The following is a 23,563-nucleotide window of genomic DNA, read 5'->3' on the forward strand; positions in this document are numbered from 1 at the left end:
ACACCATATATGGAGCCCAACTCATATATTTAAAAGATATGTCATTTACCATGCAGCAGAGAGGAGGTTCATGTAAAGGAAAACTGTGTCAGTGTGTCCGAAATATTTACATGTTTTATCATTTTTCAATTACATGAGCACATGAAGAGAAAGGTACTGTTGCTTGCTTCAAAATCCCTGACATTTTGGAAACAATAACACATTCCAAAGGCAAAAGATATTTCTTCATGGAGTTATTTTTGTAATCCTATGCAGAATGTGACCTCCTCTTGCACAGTGTGGCAGGAGGAGGAGCACTCAGAAACACTTGTCTTGCAGTGTTTCCTTCTGAAAGCTCTTCACCCACAGACCAATGGAAAATTAATTCTTCATTTCAACAGGTCTGATGCTCAGATCTAAGATGGATGCAGTAACATAAGGCTGATATTTTGAAGTTGGTTACAACTGAATTTTCTCACCTGACTCATCTGTGTAGAACTGAAGCACAGCGGATGGACCGGGTCCTTTTATTGTTCTTGCAGCTGCATAAATGCTGTACAATGTGAATGGCAGAAGGTCTTCCAAGATGATAAAATTATTGGTGGTAGAGAATGAGTTATTCCTTTCTGGCCCATATAGGTTTAAATCATAACGTATTATAATACCATTTGGCTTAATAGGAGGGTCCCATGAAAGCATAACTGAGGTAGTTGAGAGATTTGAAAATGTTTTGATTACAGGTGCAGATTCTGGGACTATATGAAGAAACAATAAAGAGAAAAACAAGGATAATCTCAGAAAAATATGAGTTAGAATGAAAAATTCCATTTCATGGTGTCAAAGCAGAAATGTGTAGCAGCTGTTTGTGTCACTGTATAACAAAAAAACTTTAAGTGACACAAGAAAAACACAATTTTTTTTCTTTTAGAAAGTTATTTGGGGTTTTTTTTATACATTTCCTTAGGAATTAATAAAAAATCTTACCATCTTCATCAGTTCTTATATGAAGACTTAGAGCATGCCGTTCAGAAGATCCTTTATCAGTGGCTGGTGTGATTTTCAGAATGTAATCAGTATATTTCTCCAGATCATCAAAAATTATGCTCATGTTGTAAGTAAGGAAAGATAATGTCTTACTGGTTCCCAGTTGCATTAAACTTAGAGAAACATGAAAGAAGACTAAGCCATTTGGCTGGGATGGTGGAAGCCAGCTTACATTTACAGAAGATGAGGAAATGTTTTGATAGACCAGATTTTCAACAAAACCTTCTGGGACTATGAGAGATAATAAGCAAAAAATTAAATGCATGGATTACAGTAATAAAACATCCAAACTCAAGCCAGAAAAAACTGTTCAAAATATAATTAGTCTGAAAATGTCAGTTGTAATATTTTTTACAACTTTTAAAAATGATTTTTGTTTCAATATCAAAAGAAAAATAGTTGAAGGCATATATGAATAATCATCTCTGTTAAATTTGTTTAAGAAAAGAGTTTTAATGACATCTTAAGACAATAATTTTATTGCTTGTATACACAGAGGCTTTTGAGCTATGTTAGTATTTCAAAGACTTAGATCAAAATGCCCTCCTGGCAAAGATAAATATTGAAGCATTCAAAACCACTCAATGATATGTTTTTGACTTTGCCATCATAACAGTAAAATAATTTTTAAGTTAGAGAATATTTAATAAATATAAGCACTGATATACAATGAGCACTAAAAAAGTTATTAACTTACTATCCTGATCTGTGTACACATCTATTTTTTCACTGGTTTTGTTTCCATCTCCAAATGCTGTGCTTGCAGTTAACCATAAAATATAATGGCTGTATTTTGCCAAGTCATCCAGCACTACAAATGGAGACACACTGACGTTGCTGTCATTACCATGACTTGTGAAATTCTAAAGGGAAAAAAAAAAAGAAAATGTTACCACTTAAAATGTTTTTAATCACTGATTTCTCTTTCTAGTTCCCCATTTAGCCATCACCACAAGCACCAGCAGCAGACATGATTCACCATAGCATTCAGAAGACATAAACCTGTACTTTGACTCCTAATGAGTACTGATTTTTTTCTGAAATACTCGATTGTATGATGTCTATTTTTACTGCTTGTAATACTACAGAGTACATAATTGTCTTCTCCTGTTGTTTGTAATTGTTGAATGCCAGTTCAGAGATTAAAACTGTTATATTGCAGTGTGTTTATCCATATTTCATCCAGAAAATTACAAAAAAAAAGCAACATCTACTAATTGCTCATAGATTACCTGAATCACGCATGCCTTGGCTGATCATTATTAATCAAAACAAAGGTCTTCTCTCTCTAATCTATTTTTATGAGAGTAGATTTTGAACTTAAAACTTTCAGTGGCAGAGATCTCACTGCATCACTTGATAAACATTTCCTTTTGTTAGTTGTCCCTCCCAATAACAACGTGCCATTATCTCTAAGGAAATGTCTATAGTGAGTGGACCGTGTTAAAACAAAGGCATCAACAGAATTTTTTTCCTTTCTTCAGTTACTTGCTAATGAAAGGATAGCAGCAGAACCTAGACCCACCTTCTTTTGAACTGTGTAAGAAAATGTCACTAATACTGTGACTACAGCAATAGGTTAGTGCTTCAGATCAGCACCTCTAAGGAGGCTATTCCTGTTTAGGATCAACAACTTTGGAAGATGAAAAGAAAAACTATAAAGCATATTATTTATGTAAGTTCAGCTATACCACATAAGCAAATGTGTTGAATCATCCACTGCTTTACAGGAACCTGACTTAGAGGATCCAACACAGTTTGTTTCATGATTTGAAAATTGTTGAGAAGTTATTTAGCCCATAGGCATATTCAGATCAAGCATTAGGTCAAATCTTCGCTGCTGATTCAAAGAGCCAGTAGCATTCCTCTCTGACAGCCACGTTGCTCCATTGAGCAGATGGCATGGACAGCACTTCTCAGGACCAAAGAAGTCCTAATTTTTCTACATAGCAACATTTTCAGGGTGAGATTTATTTTTCCTAAGCCCCTGATGAATTCCAGCTATTTGGCCAGCCTCCTATTTTTGGTGTTAGATCTAATCCACATCCTCCACTTCTTTAAAAACCAAGTTAGCTTTCAAGTAAATGCTTTTCTGAAAAAGTGAGGCTGTGAGAGCAAAATTACTAAAGCAGGAGAAAGGCAACAGAAATATTTGGGTGTTAAAATTTAGAAATACCACATATAAGCACAGACATGCTAAAACTGCATACTGAAAAATGGATTGTATTTCCCATGAGGAAAGTTCCTACTGAAGAAGTCACTGTTATGTGCCCTATCACAGCTGAATCAGTACTGTACAAACTGATAGTTCAGTACACAATCTTGGTATCTGTCACCAAAACATATCAATTTATATATTTAATGCAACACATCAGCAATATTTTTTATGGGCAAAATATTTTTATTTTTTCAGAAAACAATAGGTGACACTCTCAGCCATTTCCCTGAGATTTTTATACCTGTACCTGAGACCTAGTTTTCCCTGCAGTCAATAGTACTTACATAACATAAATAAGTAAACAGTTTGTTTGGCAATGAAAATTTAAGCCTTTTTTTTGAATGCAGAACAGAAGCTGCACAAATTGTGAGTACAAATTTTTATATCCACTCCTATTAACTGAATATAAGCACACTGTTAGTTTTGCCCAAAAGATTAAGTTAAGCCAACATCAGTCAAAATACAAAAAATTCCACCTAAATATATTACTTTCTTCTAAAATTAGTTTGGATTTCACACTAGCTTCATACCTAACTGAAAAAGGCTGGAAAGAACTTTGTGTTACATTTGGTAGGTTAAGATACAGGAAACAGTGGATCCAATTCTCAGGTATTTAATTAAACTTTCTAATATTTAAGCAGGGTATGACAGAATACATCATCTGGCCCAGAAGAAGCATTCTAATGCCCTCTTTTTGTTATTGTTATTATTATTATTACTGTTAGCAATGATTAGTAATTTATAACATCTAATAATGAGACTTTTTTTAATAAGCCCTTAAATAACAACCTGAGTATTCAAGGTAAAAATGGCAAGGCTACCGCATCAAGTTTTGATCCTAGATTTAACAGGAGTTTATTGGTATGAACAGCTGAAAATTCAACTCTTAGTTTAAAAAGCATACCTTTACAGTTCAGCCAGCTGTCTGGCAGTTAAAGACTCAGTGAACCAACGTCAATATTATTAACGGGGTTTTGGTGGGTCAACAAACACTATTTTGAGAGGTAGTTCCTTTACTTTGAGGAGCCCAAGGAGTGGAGATTATCTCAAACTACTGATATGACAACATATTAGGAAAGAAAAGGAACACATAATTAAGAGTAACAATGAGCAGGAAGATCTGTGTGGGTACAAACTGAGAAGAGATGAAACTTGTACTAATTGTACCCTGGGGATAGAACACTATAGGAAGTTTTACAATTAATTGTGGCTGCAGATGAAAGGAAACAGCTTAGGATCTTTGGCTACAGCTGAAGAAATTCTTCCTTCTGTCCCTTTCTTCATCCATACATGAAAGAAGTTTTGACATAGCAAAGTATCAGATTATTAAAAGCAGCTAAGTGTAAGCAATACACTCAAGCCATGAAAGTGTCAGCAGAAACTAGTATCTTCTTCACCTCAGGAAGCGGCAGATATTTCCAGGGGCATAAAGCTGTAATTAGCTGTATATGGAAATATGGTGATGCTCTTCTTCACTTTTAACCTTTTTCCCCTGTTCTGTTTTCTTCTTTAGGTTCATTGTGTTGCATTCTTGTTTCAAGTTGGAGGATCACACGCTTGACTCTGGCAATCAGGTGAGTGGTGACACTGTGAGGGCTAATCCAAACCATCCTTCAAGGACCGTAATAGTCACTGTTCCAGTAAAAACCTAAGTGAAGTTATTTCCTTTCTGTGTGCTCTGCCATTCTGAGACCAGCTTTTTAAAAACTTGCAGTTTATTTTAGGGAAGTTCCCCTTTTTATCCCTACTTTGGTCATATTGGTGAAACAAAATGTTTGGTTGTTAAGTAATATAGCACATTGTTTGCATCCCTTGTCTGCATCCCAAGGGTAGACCAAGTTGAATTTCACTCTGAACTGTATCCAGTCATATTCACTTCAATTGGCTTGAGGTAGAGGTTGGATGATTTGGGGTCTGATGTTCAGTTGCTAGAAGGATCATAGGCTTTTTTTCAGTACTTTGCTCCTGGTTCCCCTGTCTGGTTTGTCAGAGTGGGACATTTTTCATCTGTACTGAAATTGCTACACTGGGGAACTTTATTGAATCATAAATTTATATTTGTAATTAGCACCTTTCCCACTTTCTTGCTAATCAAAACACAAATATATAGAGATTGAATAGAAGAGTTTATTCAAATCAATGATATCTTCCATAGGTTGATATTTAGCCATGAGACAATTACTTCCATAAAGTCTTTGACTTATTTCCTTGATAAGACTGAAAATGTGGGCAGTATGATTGCTTCAAGCACCAGGCAAGACATCATGGAGCAAAACTTGCAAAGCTGCTACTGCAAACAGTGAAAGCTTGAATTGTAGGAGCCCAGTAGTGTCACAGAGAAGTGATGTGAAGAAAAGGTACAGTGTCATGTCATCTGTGAAGGAAGTACTCTTTGTCAGCATACATGTCATATCTTTACAGCACTGGGACAGGATATATATACCAAGAAGTAGCATACTCCCTAGACCTATGACAGCAGAATATGAAAGATAAAGCTGAACTGGAACCTAGCCTAATGCAGGTAATGGTTTCTTCTAGCTGGCTACCAGTCATTCCTCCCTCTCTGACACATTTTCTTTTACAACTGTCAGCATCCCCATAGAAACAGCCCACTCATCTACCAAAATCCTTAAATCTAATCTCCATCACTAAATATTTCCTTCTGCTATTCTGGTTCTGAACCTTACGTCTGAGCATCCCAGGCCTTCTGACTGGACAGCTGCAGTGTTATTTTTCATGTAGACCAGTAAAGCAAAGAAACTATATATTATTTTTCTGACTTATGAAGGTACATAAATTTTCCCTTTGTGAAGGAAAACTCAAGTTTCTGCATCATGTAAAGGAGTAAACTGTATCTTTTATCTCAGGTCTTTTTTATATCCTAAATAAAACACTGTGCAGATATTAACTTCCTAGTTTTAACATATTAATAGTCAGTAGTTTATATAATTTGGTTTTAATATGCCTGAGAAGTTCGAGAGTGAGAACTGAGAAATTGAGACAACAGAATAGCACCAGTTTTAGTATGACTTCTTAATCTATTTCAGATTATGAAAGCACTGGGAGATGTTAACTTGCTTGATATTCTTCAGCAAGGGTGGATTTTCAGGCATCTAGAAGATATTCTTTAAGACTTGGACCTCTGGAATTATGTCCTGACAAAGAAACAGAGGAAAGACTGATAGAGAATGGCTGCCTGCAACATGAAAATGTGAAACGTGAAAAGATACCTACTTTTTAAATTCTCCTGTATAATTTCTCAAACTGAAAATACAGTTTGGATAAACATAAGCAGAATGGTTACCTCGATGCAGAGTATTTCAGCTGAGGATTCTTTCTTTCCAAATGTGTGCAATACAAAACTTAGCAACAGATCCTACAATTACATGGTTATACTTCTAAGTTACAGATAGTTGTAAGCTATACGTATGCATACTCGTGCAGCTTACAACTGTCTCTATATGTCATATAAATATATAAATAGTCACATATCAGGCTGACTTTTACACATGCATTTCTCTCTTGTAAAAAGAGTAATATAAAATATCTGACAGAAATGAGTTGGCTTTTTTTACCTGTTCGAAATCTGTCTTGCACCCACAGGCATGCCAAGGTACAGAATAGGACTGCAGCATAGATACGGTAGTTGTTATGCTAAGCAGTGAGCAGACAGGATGTGAAGGGCAGAAGAAGTTAAAGAGAGCAGACAGATTAAGATTTGATCATGATTTGAGAGATTAACGTTCATATCCCATGGGCAATAAGAGACAGATGCAACAGCAGCTGAAACCTATCTTCAGACGGCAGAGGGATGAGATAAAAATCAAAGTCAAAATGATGAAAATGGTAGTTTCCACACACAGAAGTAGAGCTACTGTCAGCACTTTCCTGCTATCCACCTCATAATATGCCAAAGCAGCATTAACTTCCACTTGTGCCACTGTCCTTTCCCTGCCTGACTGCATTACAGGATAATAAAACTGGACCCTCGCCTTGCTGGGCCAATGCTACCGTGCTCCATCTTCCCTATCTTCCTCCTTTATTTCCAGAGTCCTGGGCACATCCTGGGGGATTTTCTCTTCCTCTCTCAGAGTAAGCTTCACCTTACTCATTCATCTCAGAGCTGCACCTTCCTAAAGGCAGGAATAGTCCAAGTCCATAGTCCTCCTCCAAAATTTCTTGAGATGTACTTCATAGGATGGGCTAGTTCAGGCGCACTGATGTAAAGGTTTGCCCAGAGATTTGTTAAGAAAAATGCTGTTGTTATAGCAGTGTGTGCAAACAGAGTCTACATTCTGAACTGTAGCCCTGATTTTAATCTCAATTTTAATCAGAATATGAACTCATGGCACAGTCCTGCTTGCACCTGAAACTATGCAGAGCCAGGCAACCACACACCTTCACAGAAGTCAGATAAGTGTACACACTGAAGTATGGCAGCAATTACTCACTCACAGATATTTGTAACATTTGTGAACACTTTTTCTAGTTATCCTCAAACACATGCATACTTCACCTTAGACATATCTTGAGCATAAATTTATGCAGTCAAGGTTATTTTCCATACATAATTTTCTAAATGAATTTATATTTCTTGTTTTTCTTCCATATGTGTAAAACTTGTGACAAAAGATCTGTAAAGGAAGCTTATTTCCCTTATTATATTTCTGTACCATAAGATATTCATAGAAAGGAGAACAGAAAGATTATATATAAAATTGATGTGTAGTGCATAATTAAGGATGAAAGCAGCAACAGCAAAAAAACCTATGTGAAAATAAATCACCAAAATATTATTTATAAGATTTTGCCTTTTAAGCTTTAACATCAGAGTATCAATATCTTTGCTTCAGTATAGTAAACAGTAATTTCCTCCAGAGAGTAAGAAAAATATGAAGTAAAAATGTGTTCCCTACTTTCATATTACCTTCATATTTTCAATACTGTACAAACATGTATTAAAAAGTAAAACCAGAACCAGAAATTTCATTGCTAGATTAGACTAAAATAAATACTCTTGAGGATGTGCCATGCATGTAGTGGGTCTTGAGTCTATCCATTACATATGTTAAGCGTATATGTATTAAGCGCACGTGTGCATATATTTATATAGATACATGTACATATAAACTTTGCATAATGGAATATTACACAAAATCTACTGGCTTTAATGATTAATGATATGAATGCTTAGTGGGATACACAATGTAACATGATTACAAGATATGCTTCTGCCTTTGTGAGCTAAAATACTACATCATGATAAAGGAAATATGAAAAACCAATTTATTGATAACCATAAAATTGATTTAATCTTTAAGTAATTATTAGAACATTTCATTGACTTCTACAAAAGAATATAAATAAGCTTACCTGTACGAATATTCCTGAATTATTTTTGAAATAAACTGAGTAGTACAGTATATTTCCATTAGGCTTTTGAGGAGGAGACCAGAATAACATTATTGATGTGGAAGTAAGGTTTCTGTATGTAACATCTTTCGGTGCATCGCTTGGTGCTGGAAAAATGTTAAGTTTTAGCATACCTAAAGCTTTTCTATCTCAGGGTTTTGTACATTTTAGTACCTGAGGAACATCCACTATGGTAGATCTTACAGTATCCTATGGCAAATTAAATGTATTTCTGATTATGGTATAGAAAATGCTTCACAAAAAAAATTAAATAAAACTGTAAATGTAAAAATGAATTTTTAAAACACTTTTTCAACCGTATTTGTATTTAGCTGCATTTGTGAACAGACAGAGTTTTCTTATAGAATTTGTCCTGTACTTACTGCTTTGTGCACATAGAAAATCTAATTGGCAGACATTGAAAGTTGACAGAGTTAGGTCTCTATACTCCAAATATGGTTAGTAGGGAAAAAAAGGACTTGTTTTACAAAACCTAAATTAAAAGCCTTGTTCTCTCTGATTATAAACAGAATTTAGTCTCACAACCTATGTGGGTAAACCAGGTACATAACTTGGACAGTATGATAATTTCACTTTTTTCCTCTTTTCTCAGCCTATTAAATGTGCAGGAAGACTCCTGTAAGACTTCTTCAATTAATCTCTCCTCCTGTTTTATAAAGAATAGCAGCATATGGTTCTTCTCAGTAACACAGTGATGTAGGAGAGCTAAATTCAATCCCTTAAGTCAGCTTAGGAGAATTTAAATCAAGATTTCTCAGCATCCAAGAAAGTGCTGTACAGAACATGCAGTAGAGTACTGAACACTCCAAGTTATGTACCTCTCTTGCTTTGTGCTGCTCTAGTTTGTGTAAAATACTAAAATATTAATTGGAGGGGGAACCCCAGGACGAGTAACTAAAAGTCTGTCCCTATAAAGTCAATTCTTATTTCCATAACAGCTTTAATAGCAATGACTGTAAATACCTACAACCTGATGATGTAGACAGACTTTGGAGGGATGGCTTCAATAGATGCTAATCCTGCCAGTGGTTGTGAGTTGGGGAATTGCTTTATCTATGCAGGATGATTCTGAAGTATGCCTACATACACCTATTTTGGAACCACATCAATATGATTGATGCAAAACCAGACACAGTACTTAAACTGAATGACTTTCAAAGCACAGTATACACTATGATCATATAAAAGTCACTTTCCATGCTGGAAGTATAAAATAATTAAAATAGAATAAACAAATCAATGTACACTTATAGAGCTCATTTTCGAATTAAAAATATTTCAGATTTAAGAGGGATACTCTAAGGAGTATTTTCCCTATCAGAAGTTGTGTCACAGCAGCTTAAAGTAAGGATCTAGTAAAATATATTACAAAAATAATTTATTTCAAAGTTTAGAATGAAATTATTTGGATCTTACCTGTTCTGAAGAGAAATGCTAATTTCTTCTCAGTATAAGTTAACATAAATACCAATCATAATTTTATAGAGCCACAGATACTTGTAGACACAAGGATAGAGCCACACAGACAGGTAGCACGTCTCTTCTTGACAAGTCAAATGTCACTTCTACTTCAGTGGCTTTATTAACTTAAATAAGGCTGACAGAATTTTAAGACTGAATGAAAACAAAGGTTCATAGTGTATATAAGCTTACCTCCTTCAGAAGTTCTGAATGTTATAGTATCACTTTTTACGTTGCCATCTCCAAATCTTGTACTTGCTGTTAGGTAAGCACTATACTCATAGTTATATTCTAGGTCTGTCAACTCCAGTGATGTTTCTGTTACATTTACACTCCTCTTTGACATTTTATTCCTAAAGAAAAAAGTATTTTATTAATTATATACACATGCCATATCTCTCTATATACAATTACGGCATTCGTTGTAAAACTGAAACATGCAATATTGTGTTAAATACAAGTAGTTTAGGTTTTTAAAATAGGCTAGGATAACTTTTTGTCTTTTATGGTGAAAAACTAACTTTTTACTGTGACATCGAGGTAGGGCTCTTCATTTTGTTCCTTAAAATAATAACACCCCAATACTCCACAAAAATATGCTTATAAATTACATCAACAAAGACAATGGCTATATGAAATAACTAAGGAGGAGTATTTCTATCTCTTAGCTGCTTTCAAATGGTTATGTGTACCCTTGGGAAGGACAAAGTAGGGCATAACTAAACTGTCTCCCTGGACAGGAATAGCGAAATATAAAAAGATTATAGCAGGGAGCATGCCCTACTGTGACACTGTGAAATTGGTCAGAAGGCTGAAGTTATAAATGGAATAATAGAAGATGATATGGAACAGGAATTAGCTGGTGCTGAGTTAATTCTGGTGGAATGTAGCAGAGGATCAGAATGGAACTCTAGTCAGGTCAAAACCCGCCTAGAAAGACTGTAAGATGTAACATTAATAAAACACTGCTATTAGCATAGGTATGAAATGATTATCAGAAAGTAAAATAAGATACAGAAATAACTAACTTGAATTCAAAAAGTCTTTATTCATTGTAAAGTCATTATTCTTTGTAAAGTTAATGTAATCTTTTAAGAAAAAAAAAAAAGGAGGAAAATAAAACCTAACATTCCATTCCTTCAAAGATTTCTATATGAGTAGGTGTCCTGTGTCTCTAATAGGATTTCATACAGAGATGATAATTTGATAAGTAAAACAAAATGTCTTACTCCAGGAGTCACTGTGAAGCTTTTCACAAATGACAATGTGTTCTAATACTAAAAAAAAGAAAAAAGTTATTAAAAACTACTAGATTTTCATCCTTTGATAACTGGATGACTGTCCTATTAGCAAAAATCACCATCTAATATATCTGAAATAAGGTTACATTAACAAATAAATGGAATGAGAAAATGTATGAGAATGAAAAAAAATCCTCCTTAACCCTCAGATTTTGAGTGGAATGTCACTTGACATGGGAAACACTCTTGGCAATAGAGAAAGTTAACATTTACATTTTTCCCAAACTTCTGACATTTTTAATAGTCAGTAAAATTTACAAGAGATTGCAGCTGTGCTTATCAAACCCTATACAAAGAAAGACATCTTTTCCTGGATCTTTGCCCAGTGTATTCTTAGTATGGAAATACGTATCTGGTTATAATTTAAGTAAGAAGAAAATCCACAGCTTAGTGCTACAAACATTTCTACTCTTGAGTAACTACGTTTTTACATCTGAGTTGTCAAAAAACATTTCCACAACTAGGCACAGAAAGAAGAACAAAAGCTTGAGGTATTTCAAGGGAAGTTGATTTTCTGTTCAGAAACAACTGAGATTGCAATAAAAATAAGAAATCACTAATCAAAGTGAGTGCAGTCTTCACAGACAGCAAGAAAGTACTTAGCAGAATAAGTTAAGCCAAGAAATCTTAATGAAGAAAAATATTACAAAAAGGTCTTAAACAGCATTTTTCAAAAATGCAAACAACAGAGATTCTAAGAAATTGCATACTTTCATTTGATAAATACAGGTACCATATTTTCTTAAAAATCTGTACTTGAAAATAGATCTAGTCAACAAGTATCTCACAAAAATTTGTAGAAAGGATAATGCCAAAAAAACAATGGCTACATACAAGTTCAGCAATTTTGTTAATTGCACATTTAATACTCAAAAATTTCATTTAGGGAGTATGAGTTTGTAGGCTCAAGGCAGGAAGAAAGTTTCTTTGATACTCCCTAGCACCCAAAACCACCTTGTCTTCTGACAAATTCCATGAAATATAACTGAAAACATTGCAGATATCACCCTCTCTATTCTCTTTGTTGTGGATTCTTGTTCCAAATCAGCTAAAGAAAGATTACCAAATTCTCTACAACTGTCGCAAAATATTTAAGTGAAGGAACACTTATTTAACATCTGTAGTAACCTTCTTCCTTCTGCTTTATTGAGAAGCACTGGGATTAACAATCTCCTCCAAAATATATTGAATACCTCCCAAGAGCAGCAACTATATGGCACTACAGTTTGCCTTGTCAAATCTCCCCCTGCAATGCATTTTATGAAACTGTAGAGACAGCTCTGTTATATACTTGAAATTTCTCTCCTTCCTCCACCCCCCTCCCTCCCTGCCAAGGAAGGAGTGAAGTTATGGCCTCTTTGAAGGCAAAGGGAGTTTTTCTCCAATGTCCTTGCCTTAACATGATACATAAAGCCTCTCTAAATTTAGGTATGGCACAGTAACGACAGACAAGACAGAGCAAAAAGAATATGGGGCAAGGCTTACAGCAAGAGATTATGTGGTTGCTTAATTGAAATATTTAGAAAGACGGATCATTTAAGAGTTTTTTTAAAAAATACTTCTGGTTAAATCTTTTCTCACAGCAACAAAAGCAGTAAGTTATGAGGGAACATAAGGATGAAAACTTGCATAACCTCAATTCTTTGAACATAGTATGTATCAAAAAACATAGCCCTTATCATGAAGTAACTCTTCCCTAGCTCGAGGACGGTCATCATTTGAAAGAGCAACAGACATTCCCAATAGAGTAGAATTAACAAGAGAAGACAAATTTAACTTTTCTGAAAAGAAGACCTTGCTCCTCTTCACTTTATCATCAACTTAACTAGAAATTACAATTAAAAAAAAAAAAAATGTAGTGACTGAGGCCAAACCCTACCTCAAAACTGTCAAATAACGATAAAATAATGTAAGCTCAAGAGCAGTGTGCCCATAACAACTGCAGATTTGCACATCTGGTTTACATCTTATAATGTGCACTTTAGTATTTGATTCCTGCACCTTAGTACTGGCAATAAAATGGTAAAGCACAAATGCAATATATTAATAGCGATCAATAAAAAATATTTTCACTCCCAGTAGAAGTTATAGATCTTTGAAGAGATGCCACGTCACTTGACCAAACTATGTTATGCAAGGAATAGGACAGAAGCTGCAAGTTTTAAAGTGACAAAAGTCCTTTGTAAAGGTGAGAAAATATCACAGCAGGATGTCAGGAGGGAAAAAATGGGAAAAAAAGGTTAGATAGAAAAAACTAAAACACAATAAATGAAAAGTATCTGTTAAAAATACTCTTTTGCTATTAATGTAATAAAACCAAAATATAACAGCAGATATAATTGATAGCTCATACAAAAACTCTGAACATGGCTCTTACTGTCTAAAAGAGGAGGCAATATTTCTCTATTTTAAGCCTATTTCAAATCTCCTTGACAATTCAGCATGGGTTTGTGCCCTGCTGTGCAGCAGGCCTAATCAGAATATAATGAAAATAGTCACCATGCTCTAGTTTAAATTTGAATTCACTTACTACAGCATAATGTTTGGAAAAATGTTGAGGATTCTTACAAAATGTTGAAATTGTTCCCCCAGTTTTTGGCTACTCTGAATTTGCATATACAAAAGCCTAGTATTTTAAGTGCTGGATGAATATTTGTTCTCCCAAAACATATAATCAACATATTGTGTAATAAAAACCTAACATTCCTGATAGGTTACAGATTAACATTTATCCTCAGAACTACTTCCAGAAAAATCTTACCAGACATAAACTGTGTAATAGAGGATAATTCCATTTGGCTCCAGCGGTGGTTTCCATGACAACTTCACAGTGACACCCAACAACTGTTGTACAGAGAGGGCTTGTGGAGGAGAACTTGGAGCTATAAAATGAGAGAACAGGACACAACATCTTGTTGAACAGCTAAGATCGATGGGATACACAGCATCCTTAAATGGGCTTTTAATTATTTGTGATAGAAAATTAACCTTGTACCACACGGGTACAGTATCCATCAGCTAATGTTAAGGCACAGCTTCTTTTCCTTTTTCTGACAGATGATAAAAGAAGATTTTGCATGGTGGTGTTAGAACATCTGTTTCTGTGATTCAATGGAAAAAGTACTTCATGAGAAAACAGAGCGGTGGCTAGGTCACAGTGACTCACCTACTGCCCGAGTATATTGCTGTAATTTTTTTTCCCTTCTAATAAAAGCAAGACCTTTATAGATATGAACACATGTAAAATACAGCATAATAGTTCCCCTGAGGAAAAAAAGATGCTGTAAAGAAAAATACAAAACACCAAAAGGTGGAAAAACAGATAAGCATGGCATTGAGAGATTATAAAATTGTGGGATACTAGACAGTGATAAAATCTATTCACTCCATCAGATAAGGACCACATTCATACATTTAACATGTCACAAGGGCAAATTAAAAGATAGACATTCACTGAGACTCTTAAAATTCATTTTAAGATGATCTCTAGATGACACCCTATCCCAACTCTCTAGGGAAACATTGTAAGTAAATGAAAATGTTAGACCATGTTTGATTTTTTTTCTAAGGTTCTTATTAATTTTACTGAGGAAAAATAACTCATGTATGCATAAGCAATACTGCTTTATTGTCAGTGTGTTATTGAGAAATGAATCTTCATCTTGATTCACAGACCTATGTATCACTATAAAGTAATATTAGAATTACATTTGTTTTTCTCAAATTAAACTGAAGAGCATCATGCACTAAAAATTCAGGTCATAGCTGTAGTCATGCATGAAAACTGAGAATACGAGCATAACTATTAGCAAATCTATGAAACATTTGGTCTGAACCTTGGAACACTGTGTTCCTGTGAATACAGAACATGTGGTGTATTATAAATATTGTTGTTTTTCACTTCTTGTTGCTTTCACTAATTGAAAGTTGGCATAAAGGTTTTATAACTCTTTATATTATAGGAAAAACTCTTTTATATTGTTCATTAACAAAGTTTCACTGAATTCAGTGAGTTTATATGCCAGTGAAAAATGTTAACAGCTGTATTTTGTTTTACTTGTTATATTATCCTCAGTGGCTACATAATAAAGATCTGTCATACAGTGAATGTCATCTTTTTGACATGTCTAGTTCATTCTACAATTCTTATTCAGAGGATTTTTTTCCTAAAGAATAGAAACTTCATTGCTCTAAATAAAAATACTCTCTGCTAAAAAAATGGATTTATCCAAATGAGCTCTTTTCAGTCTGCTCCACCAACATAACTCTTGAGCAAAGTTTTTATACTGATGGTGTGGCTGGTGGGTTGCTTGTGTCAATGCCACTTTAGAATAGATTCCCAGAGATTTCCTCCCTAATCAATGGAGAGGAACAGACACAGCCTTCTCCAAAATGTGCCTCACAGCACCTAAGTTAAGATTTTTGCTATGAATTTTTTTTTCAGAATTCCCTGGCAGAATTAGAGAGGTGACCAATGATAACTTCCCACAACTACATTGTGTACTGAAAGTACAACTATAATTTTAAGGTTGCTCTGCTGATTTGTTACCTACTGTACAAATTAGCAGGGGTTGCAACAACTGTCTTCTACCCTCAGCCTGCAGTGCAGAACACTCCCCTGCTCAGTTTGGAAGTCTAGTGCTACAGATGATGGACTTCGGTCATTTTCATAATATTAATAATTTCATATCTATCTATGTGTATCTGTACATGCATCTGTTTAGAAGAATGCAAAAATCTTTCCCCAAAAAAACCCACAGAAATGTCCCTGGGCAATTCAAACTGGCTTTTTGTGGTTTTCCTTTTCCCCAGCTCTCACATGACTGAAAAACCGAATACAGTATTTAATTCTACCATGTCATGTATCAGATTAAAATAATATGAGTACATTAAGATTCTTCAAATTCATAAGATATTGGTAAGGCCAAAAGTCCATGCACAGCAATTGCGACATTTCATATAGCTTGTATTGATAAATCTTTTGGTAGATAGATAGATAGATAAAGTGTGTTTGTGTGTAGATACATAGACACAGATAGCAATGGAGAGACATAACTGCCAAAAAAATGCATAAAACTTAAAAACATCTGACATGAAGTGTAAGAGTAAATTAAGAATACAGGTAGACAATAATGTACTGAAACTTCTGTTCTGACTTACCATCTTCATCAGTTAGTATATGCAGAGGTGAACTACGAACACCCTCCCCCACTGTGGTACTAGCAGACACTTCTACAGTATATTCTGTATATTTATTTAAATCTAAATAAAAAAGAATAATTCAATAAAACAACCATTCAATGGGACAAAATAATACTGTAAGTATTTTTGAAGTGGTGAATAAGCCTATCACACTCAACTATATCATTAGAGACTGAAGTAAGCGTTGGGAAAGCTTGGAGCACAAAGTATTTTGCAAAAGAAGGGGCAAAGCCCTAATTACCAGTTAATACTTCATATTCCTAGAATGCTTTGCAGTTTGTCCTTGGCTGTACTCGGAAAATGTTGCAGTGAAGGTACTGAGATCCCAGCACTAATTGCTGTGACATGCCTCAGCAATAATGACAGAACTTAGGAAAAGATGCAAAGGTGAGTGGAAAAGGAAGTTTTTTATCCAGAATGTTTTACCCAGTATTTTTATCCAAAATAAGATCATAAAGATATGCAGGTGACTTGAGGGTTTACTTTGTTACAATGATAGGTCTGCAAATATAGCTATTGAAGTTCCTTGTACTTTAAACATCTAAAATACAGTGAGATATATGTTAGACTATACCATTTAATGCCCATTTCACCACATTATGGCAAGACGCAAGTTATTTCTTAGGACAGAGAGCAAAAAACTTTATGTTAGGGCAAAAAGGATCAGGTCCAACCAATGAACTAATATACCTCTGTCTGTCTGTTGCATGCTTCTCAGAACAACTTACAGTTGCCATAAGTTCCAGATTATTATATACTGGCCTGTGATACGTAGTGTCAGAAGAGTAGTGTTTATGACTCTTTGCTCAGTCCCATTAGTCTTCGTGAGATATATTGTGTAGGTCTGTACGATTCCATTGGGAACGGATGGTGGAAAAAATGATAATTCAATTTCCATGGATGAGATGTTCCTATAGGTTATGTTTTCTGGTGCAGAATCAGGAACTAGAAGAAAAAAATTATGGAAGGTTTCAGTGAGTTTCGTCGATTTGGAAAGAATTTTTATAAATTGGTTTCAATGAAACACATTGTAAACATGTGGATTTGTATCCTATTTTTTTTATGAAATACATTTTAAAAGGGGACGGATTGGAAGATCAAAACCACTCAGATACACACAGTAACAACAAGGTAATTTTTAAAAAATGGATAGAAATCATCTTAATATGCCATATTAAAAAACCTGGAGCATGACACTAAACTTTCCTTCTAACACTCCAGAACTATCACTGCAATTCTTCAAGTTAGCTATTATTAGGATATTTTTCATGTTGTGCTACCATAATTTACACTTGCAACATGCATTTTCTTTCTTTTGCCTGGGTCCCCTACACAAACAGTATAAATACTCGCAGGAAAAAAAGGGAGCCAAACATGCTGCTGGAAGGGCCCTGAAAGTAACCCCACTCTTGGATGCTGGGACTCAGGGCCAGTGTAGTCAAGGGCTGCCTCCTCCTTCTGCCAGGCAATGCTGTGGGGAGGCTGTGGCCAGGGCTGACCACTGCCCTTGGGGAGCTGCTTTCAGCAAGGGCTCTCAAGCTTTGCCCCCGTCTGAATTACAGCTCCTGCTTCGCCGCTGTCATGGCTGTGCTTGGCCATGGGCCCACTGAGCCAGTCCCTGCCTTGCATCCAGTCCCTGCCCTGCATCCAGTCCCTGCCTGACATGGCAGCCAGGCCTCAGCTTGGCTCTCCCCCTGCAGGCCTGCAGCTGGCACTGGACTGTATCTGGTTTGGTTACCATCACCAAATTTGTGAACTTTCTTTCCTGGCTTGACCTCAGACCTGCCATGTCAGCATGAAGTGTTTGGCACCCCAGACTGGCCCTGGCTGCTCCCCCTCACCCGCCCTGTGCTCTTCACAGCAGGGTGGTAAGATGAGTCCTGGCAAGTGAGGCCTCTGCCCAGCTGGCCTGAGGACCCCTGGGCTCTTGGCTCCCCATCCCTTACCAAGCACCTGGCCTTGCTCTTTTGCTTTGTATATAAAAGAGAAAAACTGGACTCAAACTTACTGCCTTGCAAAGCAAGCAAATACTTTTTAAATTATTAAATCTTATCTCCTGGCCATCAAAGGTTATCATAAGCAGATTCTTCTCACAAATTTTCACTTTTAAAATAATATAGTGTACTCACCAGTTTCAGAAGTTCTGACCAGAAGTGGAAAAGACGACTGATTCCCATGGCCAAGTCTGGTGAATGCCCTTACTGAGATGTAGTAAAGAGTATATGGCTTCACTTCACTTAGTGATACACTTGTAGATGAGGCATTTTTAATGAAAAAATCATTGGAATCACTGTACAGAACTTCATAATGAGTTATGAGACCATTAGGCTGCTCAGGTGGTAACCATCTCAGATTTATTTCTGTTGCAGTTACATTTATTAATTCTAAGTTTTGAGGTGGGGAGTCTGGTTCTGCAACACAGAAATCAGAAAAAAACCCATTTCAATTAGTTGAATACAGAACTGAGATCATAAACCTATTGGATCCTGACATTGGATCCTAACTGTACCAAAAGGGCTACACTCATTTTCTCACTCTCCATCTCAAAGTCTTACTGCTTTTTACCTCAGTTAATTTTTGGTATGTCTCTTTTCCACTCATAAAACTAGGCATCTTTTTGAGCTATGACACTTTAGCTTTTCTGGAATTTCTTTTCTCATCCACGTCTAAATCTATCTGAAACTGCATTTATTAAGAAAAAAAGTTTCTTCTCTCTACCAGTCTCATGCAGACTGATCTTTCAAATCCTCTCATTGTCTTCTTCATATTCAGTTCTTTAAATTTAGATTAATGTCCTCTTACTGCTTTCTATGTAAATAACCACCCTTTGTACCTCACTCAACCAACTATTGAATCAAGAAAGGGACTGTATGCACAGTAACTAAACTCCCTTTAGTGAACCCAGTGTAAATCTTACACACTCTGGTGTGAAGGTCATGCACAAAACAAGTCCAGCTCCGGGGTGATGTGTTGGCTAAATCTACTGGCAAAGCATGAGTTCATGTGACTCCAGTGAGCTAATAAGGCATGGAAGTGTTGAAGGAGTGAGTGGGCTGCACTTATGAATAAAATCAGCTCTGAATGTCAACTTTGATTCCACTGAAGGCTTCACCACTTCACCCCTGAAATAATCTGTAAAATGAAAATTAAAATATACTACCTACCCAGAATCATAGGATTCAGTTTGTGTACGAATGCCCGTAAGCAGGTATTTCAGAATCCATCATAAATTTTTTTGCCTAAAAGGTCTCACAAATTGCTTTCATTCCTGATTTCTGAGCACATGAATGGAAAGTGTTAACTGTAACAGATCACTGCTCTCTGGATGACAAGACTGCCCACATGGATATTTCCCATGTGAAGAAGCTTAATTTTTAATTGAAATGCATTTTGCAATTTATCTGGCATGGTAAAATATTTAAATGCAGCAGCCTAGTTCCTTCCATTCTAATGCAAGTTATCTAAGACAGTTGTAGTGAATCTTTTATTTGGAGGTATCTCTCTTTTCAAGAGTCAAACAAATTGTTGTTCGTAGGTTGGCTAAAGTTAGGAGACATAAATTTCAGCCGGAATTACCTCAGGAAAGCTAAACAACAAGAAGTAGAAAATTAATTACGCAGAGCCTTATAAAAAGGCAAGAATTCTTGATGGGTTTCTCCCTGGTTTCCTCAAGGTTTGTGTGGCTCCTTTATGAATGAATGAACCGTTGGCCTGAAAGTCTACTCTGAAAAATTTCTTTAACACTCAAAGGCAAGGGATTGCAAGCTCTCAGAGGAAAGAATGTTTATATAAGTAACTTTCTATTATTGTGATATGCCTTTCCTCTGTTAAAAAAACCGTAACAGCGTAGAAGCATGTAAATTAAAAAAAAAAATTGCAAGTATTTTAAGTTTCACAGTTTAATTTGATATTTTGCATGGTTATTCAAATCACCTAAGCTTCATAAATACCCATGTTTTTTAATCCTGTAGTCCTTCCTTTCCTTTATTGACACTCAATTGTTTTTCTTGTACTGTGGTACATTTGACAATGAGAGAGAGAAACGACAACAGAGCAATCACACCCTATTACTTCAGTAAAAACTGGAAATAACTTTGCTGAAACCAGTGAAAATACACACTTGATACAAAAGAGAAAAGACTAATATTCATGACTCTGCTCTGCAAATCAAATTCCCATGTTTTCTTTGCAGAAGCCAATGACAACTCCAGCTCTTGCCCCAGTGCTTTCATGGGTTGAAACTGCCTCGCAAGTAAGAAAGGAAGATTCAGAAATCTTCCTAATGTAGTATTATACCGTACATTAAACCTATTGATCAGTCTTAAAATTAATAACACCTATACAAAAACAACTGCATATAATATTAAGCATAAAAAAATCTTCATTTTATCAGCTTCTTTGCCTACAGATAGCAATATGGCCTCTGAACTGTTGAAAGCTGCCATGTCCATACGCTTCAAAACCAAACTAATTTACACATGATAACATAAAAAGAAAAAGAAATAAGACTGAGTCATAAAGATTATGATTTAGATGGATGCTAGGGACACATTGTTTTGAGAGAGGGAGCCTCAGCTCTGCAGCTTTCCTTCCATTTGTCTATCACAATCAAAATTAGCTGATTCCAGGTCATGCCGCAGCTTTCATCATTATTTTTTTAGCACTTACCTAAAAATGGTCTCAATGAAGTCACTGACTGTTAGAAGACTAATAATTTCAACATTGATTTTATTCATACACTTTCTTCCCCCCTTATGTATGTGCCAGTCTTCTTTTTGAACAAACACAAACTTCAGTACAGAAAATAAATCATCATTGCAAACAATGTATTACCGTCCTCAGGGGTTCGCACAAAAACATCATTCTCTTCAGACAAAGCACTTTCTCCAACTGCGGTAGAGGCTGCGACTCTCATTTTATAACCTGTGTACTTTTTTAAACCTGAAAAGATTAAGTTAAAAAATTTAGGCTCTTAACTTCGTAAACAAGGCTGTCAACTTCTTTTGTCATAGCTACTTACAAAACTATAATACTGGATACTGTTCTCAGAGTTTTTGATACACCTTTGTCACCTAAAAGAGTATGTGCAATACCATTCATTTGGTGAAGTCAAACAGGCATACAGTTTGAAGTAAGTCAACTAGTTTCAACCCTGTAAACAGCTTAAAGAATTTGTCAAGGCAATCAAAGAATGTATATATGAACATCCAAATATGGGGGTTTAGTCTGTATGCATTTTTCTGATTAAAATCAATATATGCCTGAAACTCCATTAGGAATATGTTTGCTTCAATTACTATAAAAATTACCACCTTAAAATAAGAAAACTGTTATTAATATCAGACAAATACTGTGAAAGCCTGAAAACAACTTGACAATTTAGGAAAATTTTCCTATGGAGACACAAGAGACTGAGGCAAATATTCCAAGGAGAAATCCATTTCACAATTTACTACTTTTACCATTTCAAAAATTACTGTTTATCTTACCTAGTCCTCTTCTCCCATCTCACATACTCTACATATTGCTCCACAGTAGACAAGTGTGAGTAGTGTCCCAGCCCTGTTTTTACATGCAGTTTTGTTGTGTGTGTGTGGATGTGTGTGAATGTGTGAGATTTGATCCACCTACATTTTAAATGGCTACATTATATAAAATTGGAGAAAGTAATTTTGTAAAGTGTACTTGCAAGTTTAAATTTTTATATTTTTTTCATGAAATGACACTGTACCTGTCATGAGTAAGCTGTTGTTTGAAGTTGTTTCATGAAATGCTCTTTTTGTATCCAGTTCCATAGCATAAACAGTATAATGAATGATTTTCCCATTGGGATTTGCTGGAGGATCCCAATACAGCAAGACAGAGGAGGAGCTAATATTCTTGTAAGATATATTTTGTACTGAGCTTGGAACTTAGACAAAAACATAAAAAAATGACAATAAGTAAATGAATTACTAAAAAAATTCAAACATTCCATGAAATAAGTCATGTATGTTAACTTTGATAATACCAGAGTTATAACAATTTACCTTGTTCGTGTGTCCTGACTGTAAGAACTGATGGTGGTCCTTCTCCAACAGCAGTGAAAGCAGACACACTAATTGTGTAATCTGTGAAAGGTGTGAGGCCCTTTATAACATATGACAGGTCTTCAGACAAAATGTCAATGTTATATAGATTATCTGTGAATAAATAGAGAGAAATAGCTCTTACTCATAAAGTCATTTTATTTCTTATGCATTCTGAATTCACCTTGGCATGATTCACCTTTACGAACTATTTTGTTCTAAAAGAATTAACTTTCATGTCAATTATAAAAATATAAAGAAAAGTCTACATTCCACCTCTTAATTCCACAAAGGAGTGTCTACTATAGGTCCATTTTCATGTGTACAGTAGATTGGGCTGGGTGAAGGAATGAGTGAACAAAAGTAGAATTGTGAGGTTTTGTGAGTTATCCCCTAGAAACTAGGAAAGGGTACTTTTGTATGAGACCTAGTCTCTCCAGTGATTTCAGAACCATGGGTCCTAGATTGATGGAGCTTTTGAGGGGTTTTAAATATTTTTAATTGAGAAAGACAGATTCCCTCTTCCTTGCCCTCCCAATGGGGCTAGAACAACTATACTTGGAAAGGCTGCTTGCACAGATCCCTTCATGCTGGTATTTTTAGCAGAAGAGCTGTGGTCAGCAGAATGAAGAAGCCATGCATGCCCACAAAGAGATTTTGGCGCACTTATGATAAAGTTCAAAGTCAGCCACGATCCAACTGTACCAACCAAAATCATCTGCTATAAAGCAGTCATTATGCCAGAGCAACATGAAGAAGTTTGGGTGCTTCACATACCTGAATATCAGGCTCAGAGTTCAGTGAGAAGGGCATTAAAATGAAGGCATTGAAAAATCAGCAGACCCTGTTGAAAATTT

At 35.5% G+C, this 23,563-nt stretch overlaps 1 protein-coding gene across 1 annotated transcript in view; it reads right to left on the bottom strand.

Annotated features, from left to right (window-relative positions):
• The window catches only part of PTPRQ (protein tyrosine phosphatase receptor type Q), a 124,509-nt gene that overhangs the window by 61,223 nt on the left and 39,723 nt on the right, over positions 1-23,563 (bottom strand). Inside the window, exons 27-38 of the mRNA XM_042017676.1 lie at positions 22,668-22,820; positions 22,370-22,549; positions 21,472-21,579; positions 18,768-19,049; positions 17,401-17,583; positions 16,597-16,698; positions 14,198-14,318; positions 10,328-10,488; positions 8,615-8,760; positions 1,721-1,886; positions 964-1,254; positions 459-734 (exon numbers count right to left, since the gene is read on the bottom strand). Of these exons, the coding sequence (XP_041873610.1) occupies positions 459-734; positions 964-1,254; positions 1,721-1,886; positions 8,615-8,760; positions 10,328-10,488; positions 14,198-14,318; positions 16,597-16,698; positions 17,401-17,583; positions 18,768-19,049; positions 21,472-21,579; positions 22,370-22,549; positions 22,668-22,820 (2,169 nt within the window). The remainder of the gene's footprint in view (positions 1-458; positions 735-963; positions 1,255-1,720; positions 1,887-8,614; positions 8,761-10,327; positions 10,489-14,197; positions 14,319-16,596; positions 16,699-17,400; positions 17,584-18,767; positions 19,050-21,471; positions 21,580-22,369; positions 22,550-22,667; positions 22,821-23,563) is intronic.

Source organism: Corvus kubaryi, unplaced genomic scaffold, assembly GCF_017639235.1.
Source record: "Corvus kubaryi isolate FWS band 111438036 unplaced genomic scaffold, C.kubaryi_AGA036_p1.0 137, whole genome shotgun sequence".
In the NCBI taxonomy this organism is placed as follows: domain Eukaryota; kingdom Metazoa; phylum Chordata; class Aves; order Passeriformes; family Corvidae; genus Corvus; species Corvus kubaryi.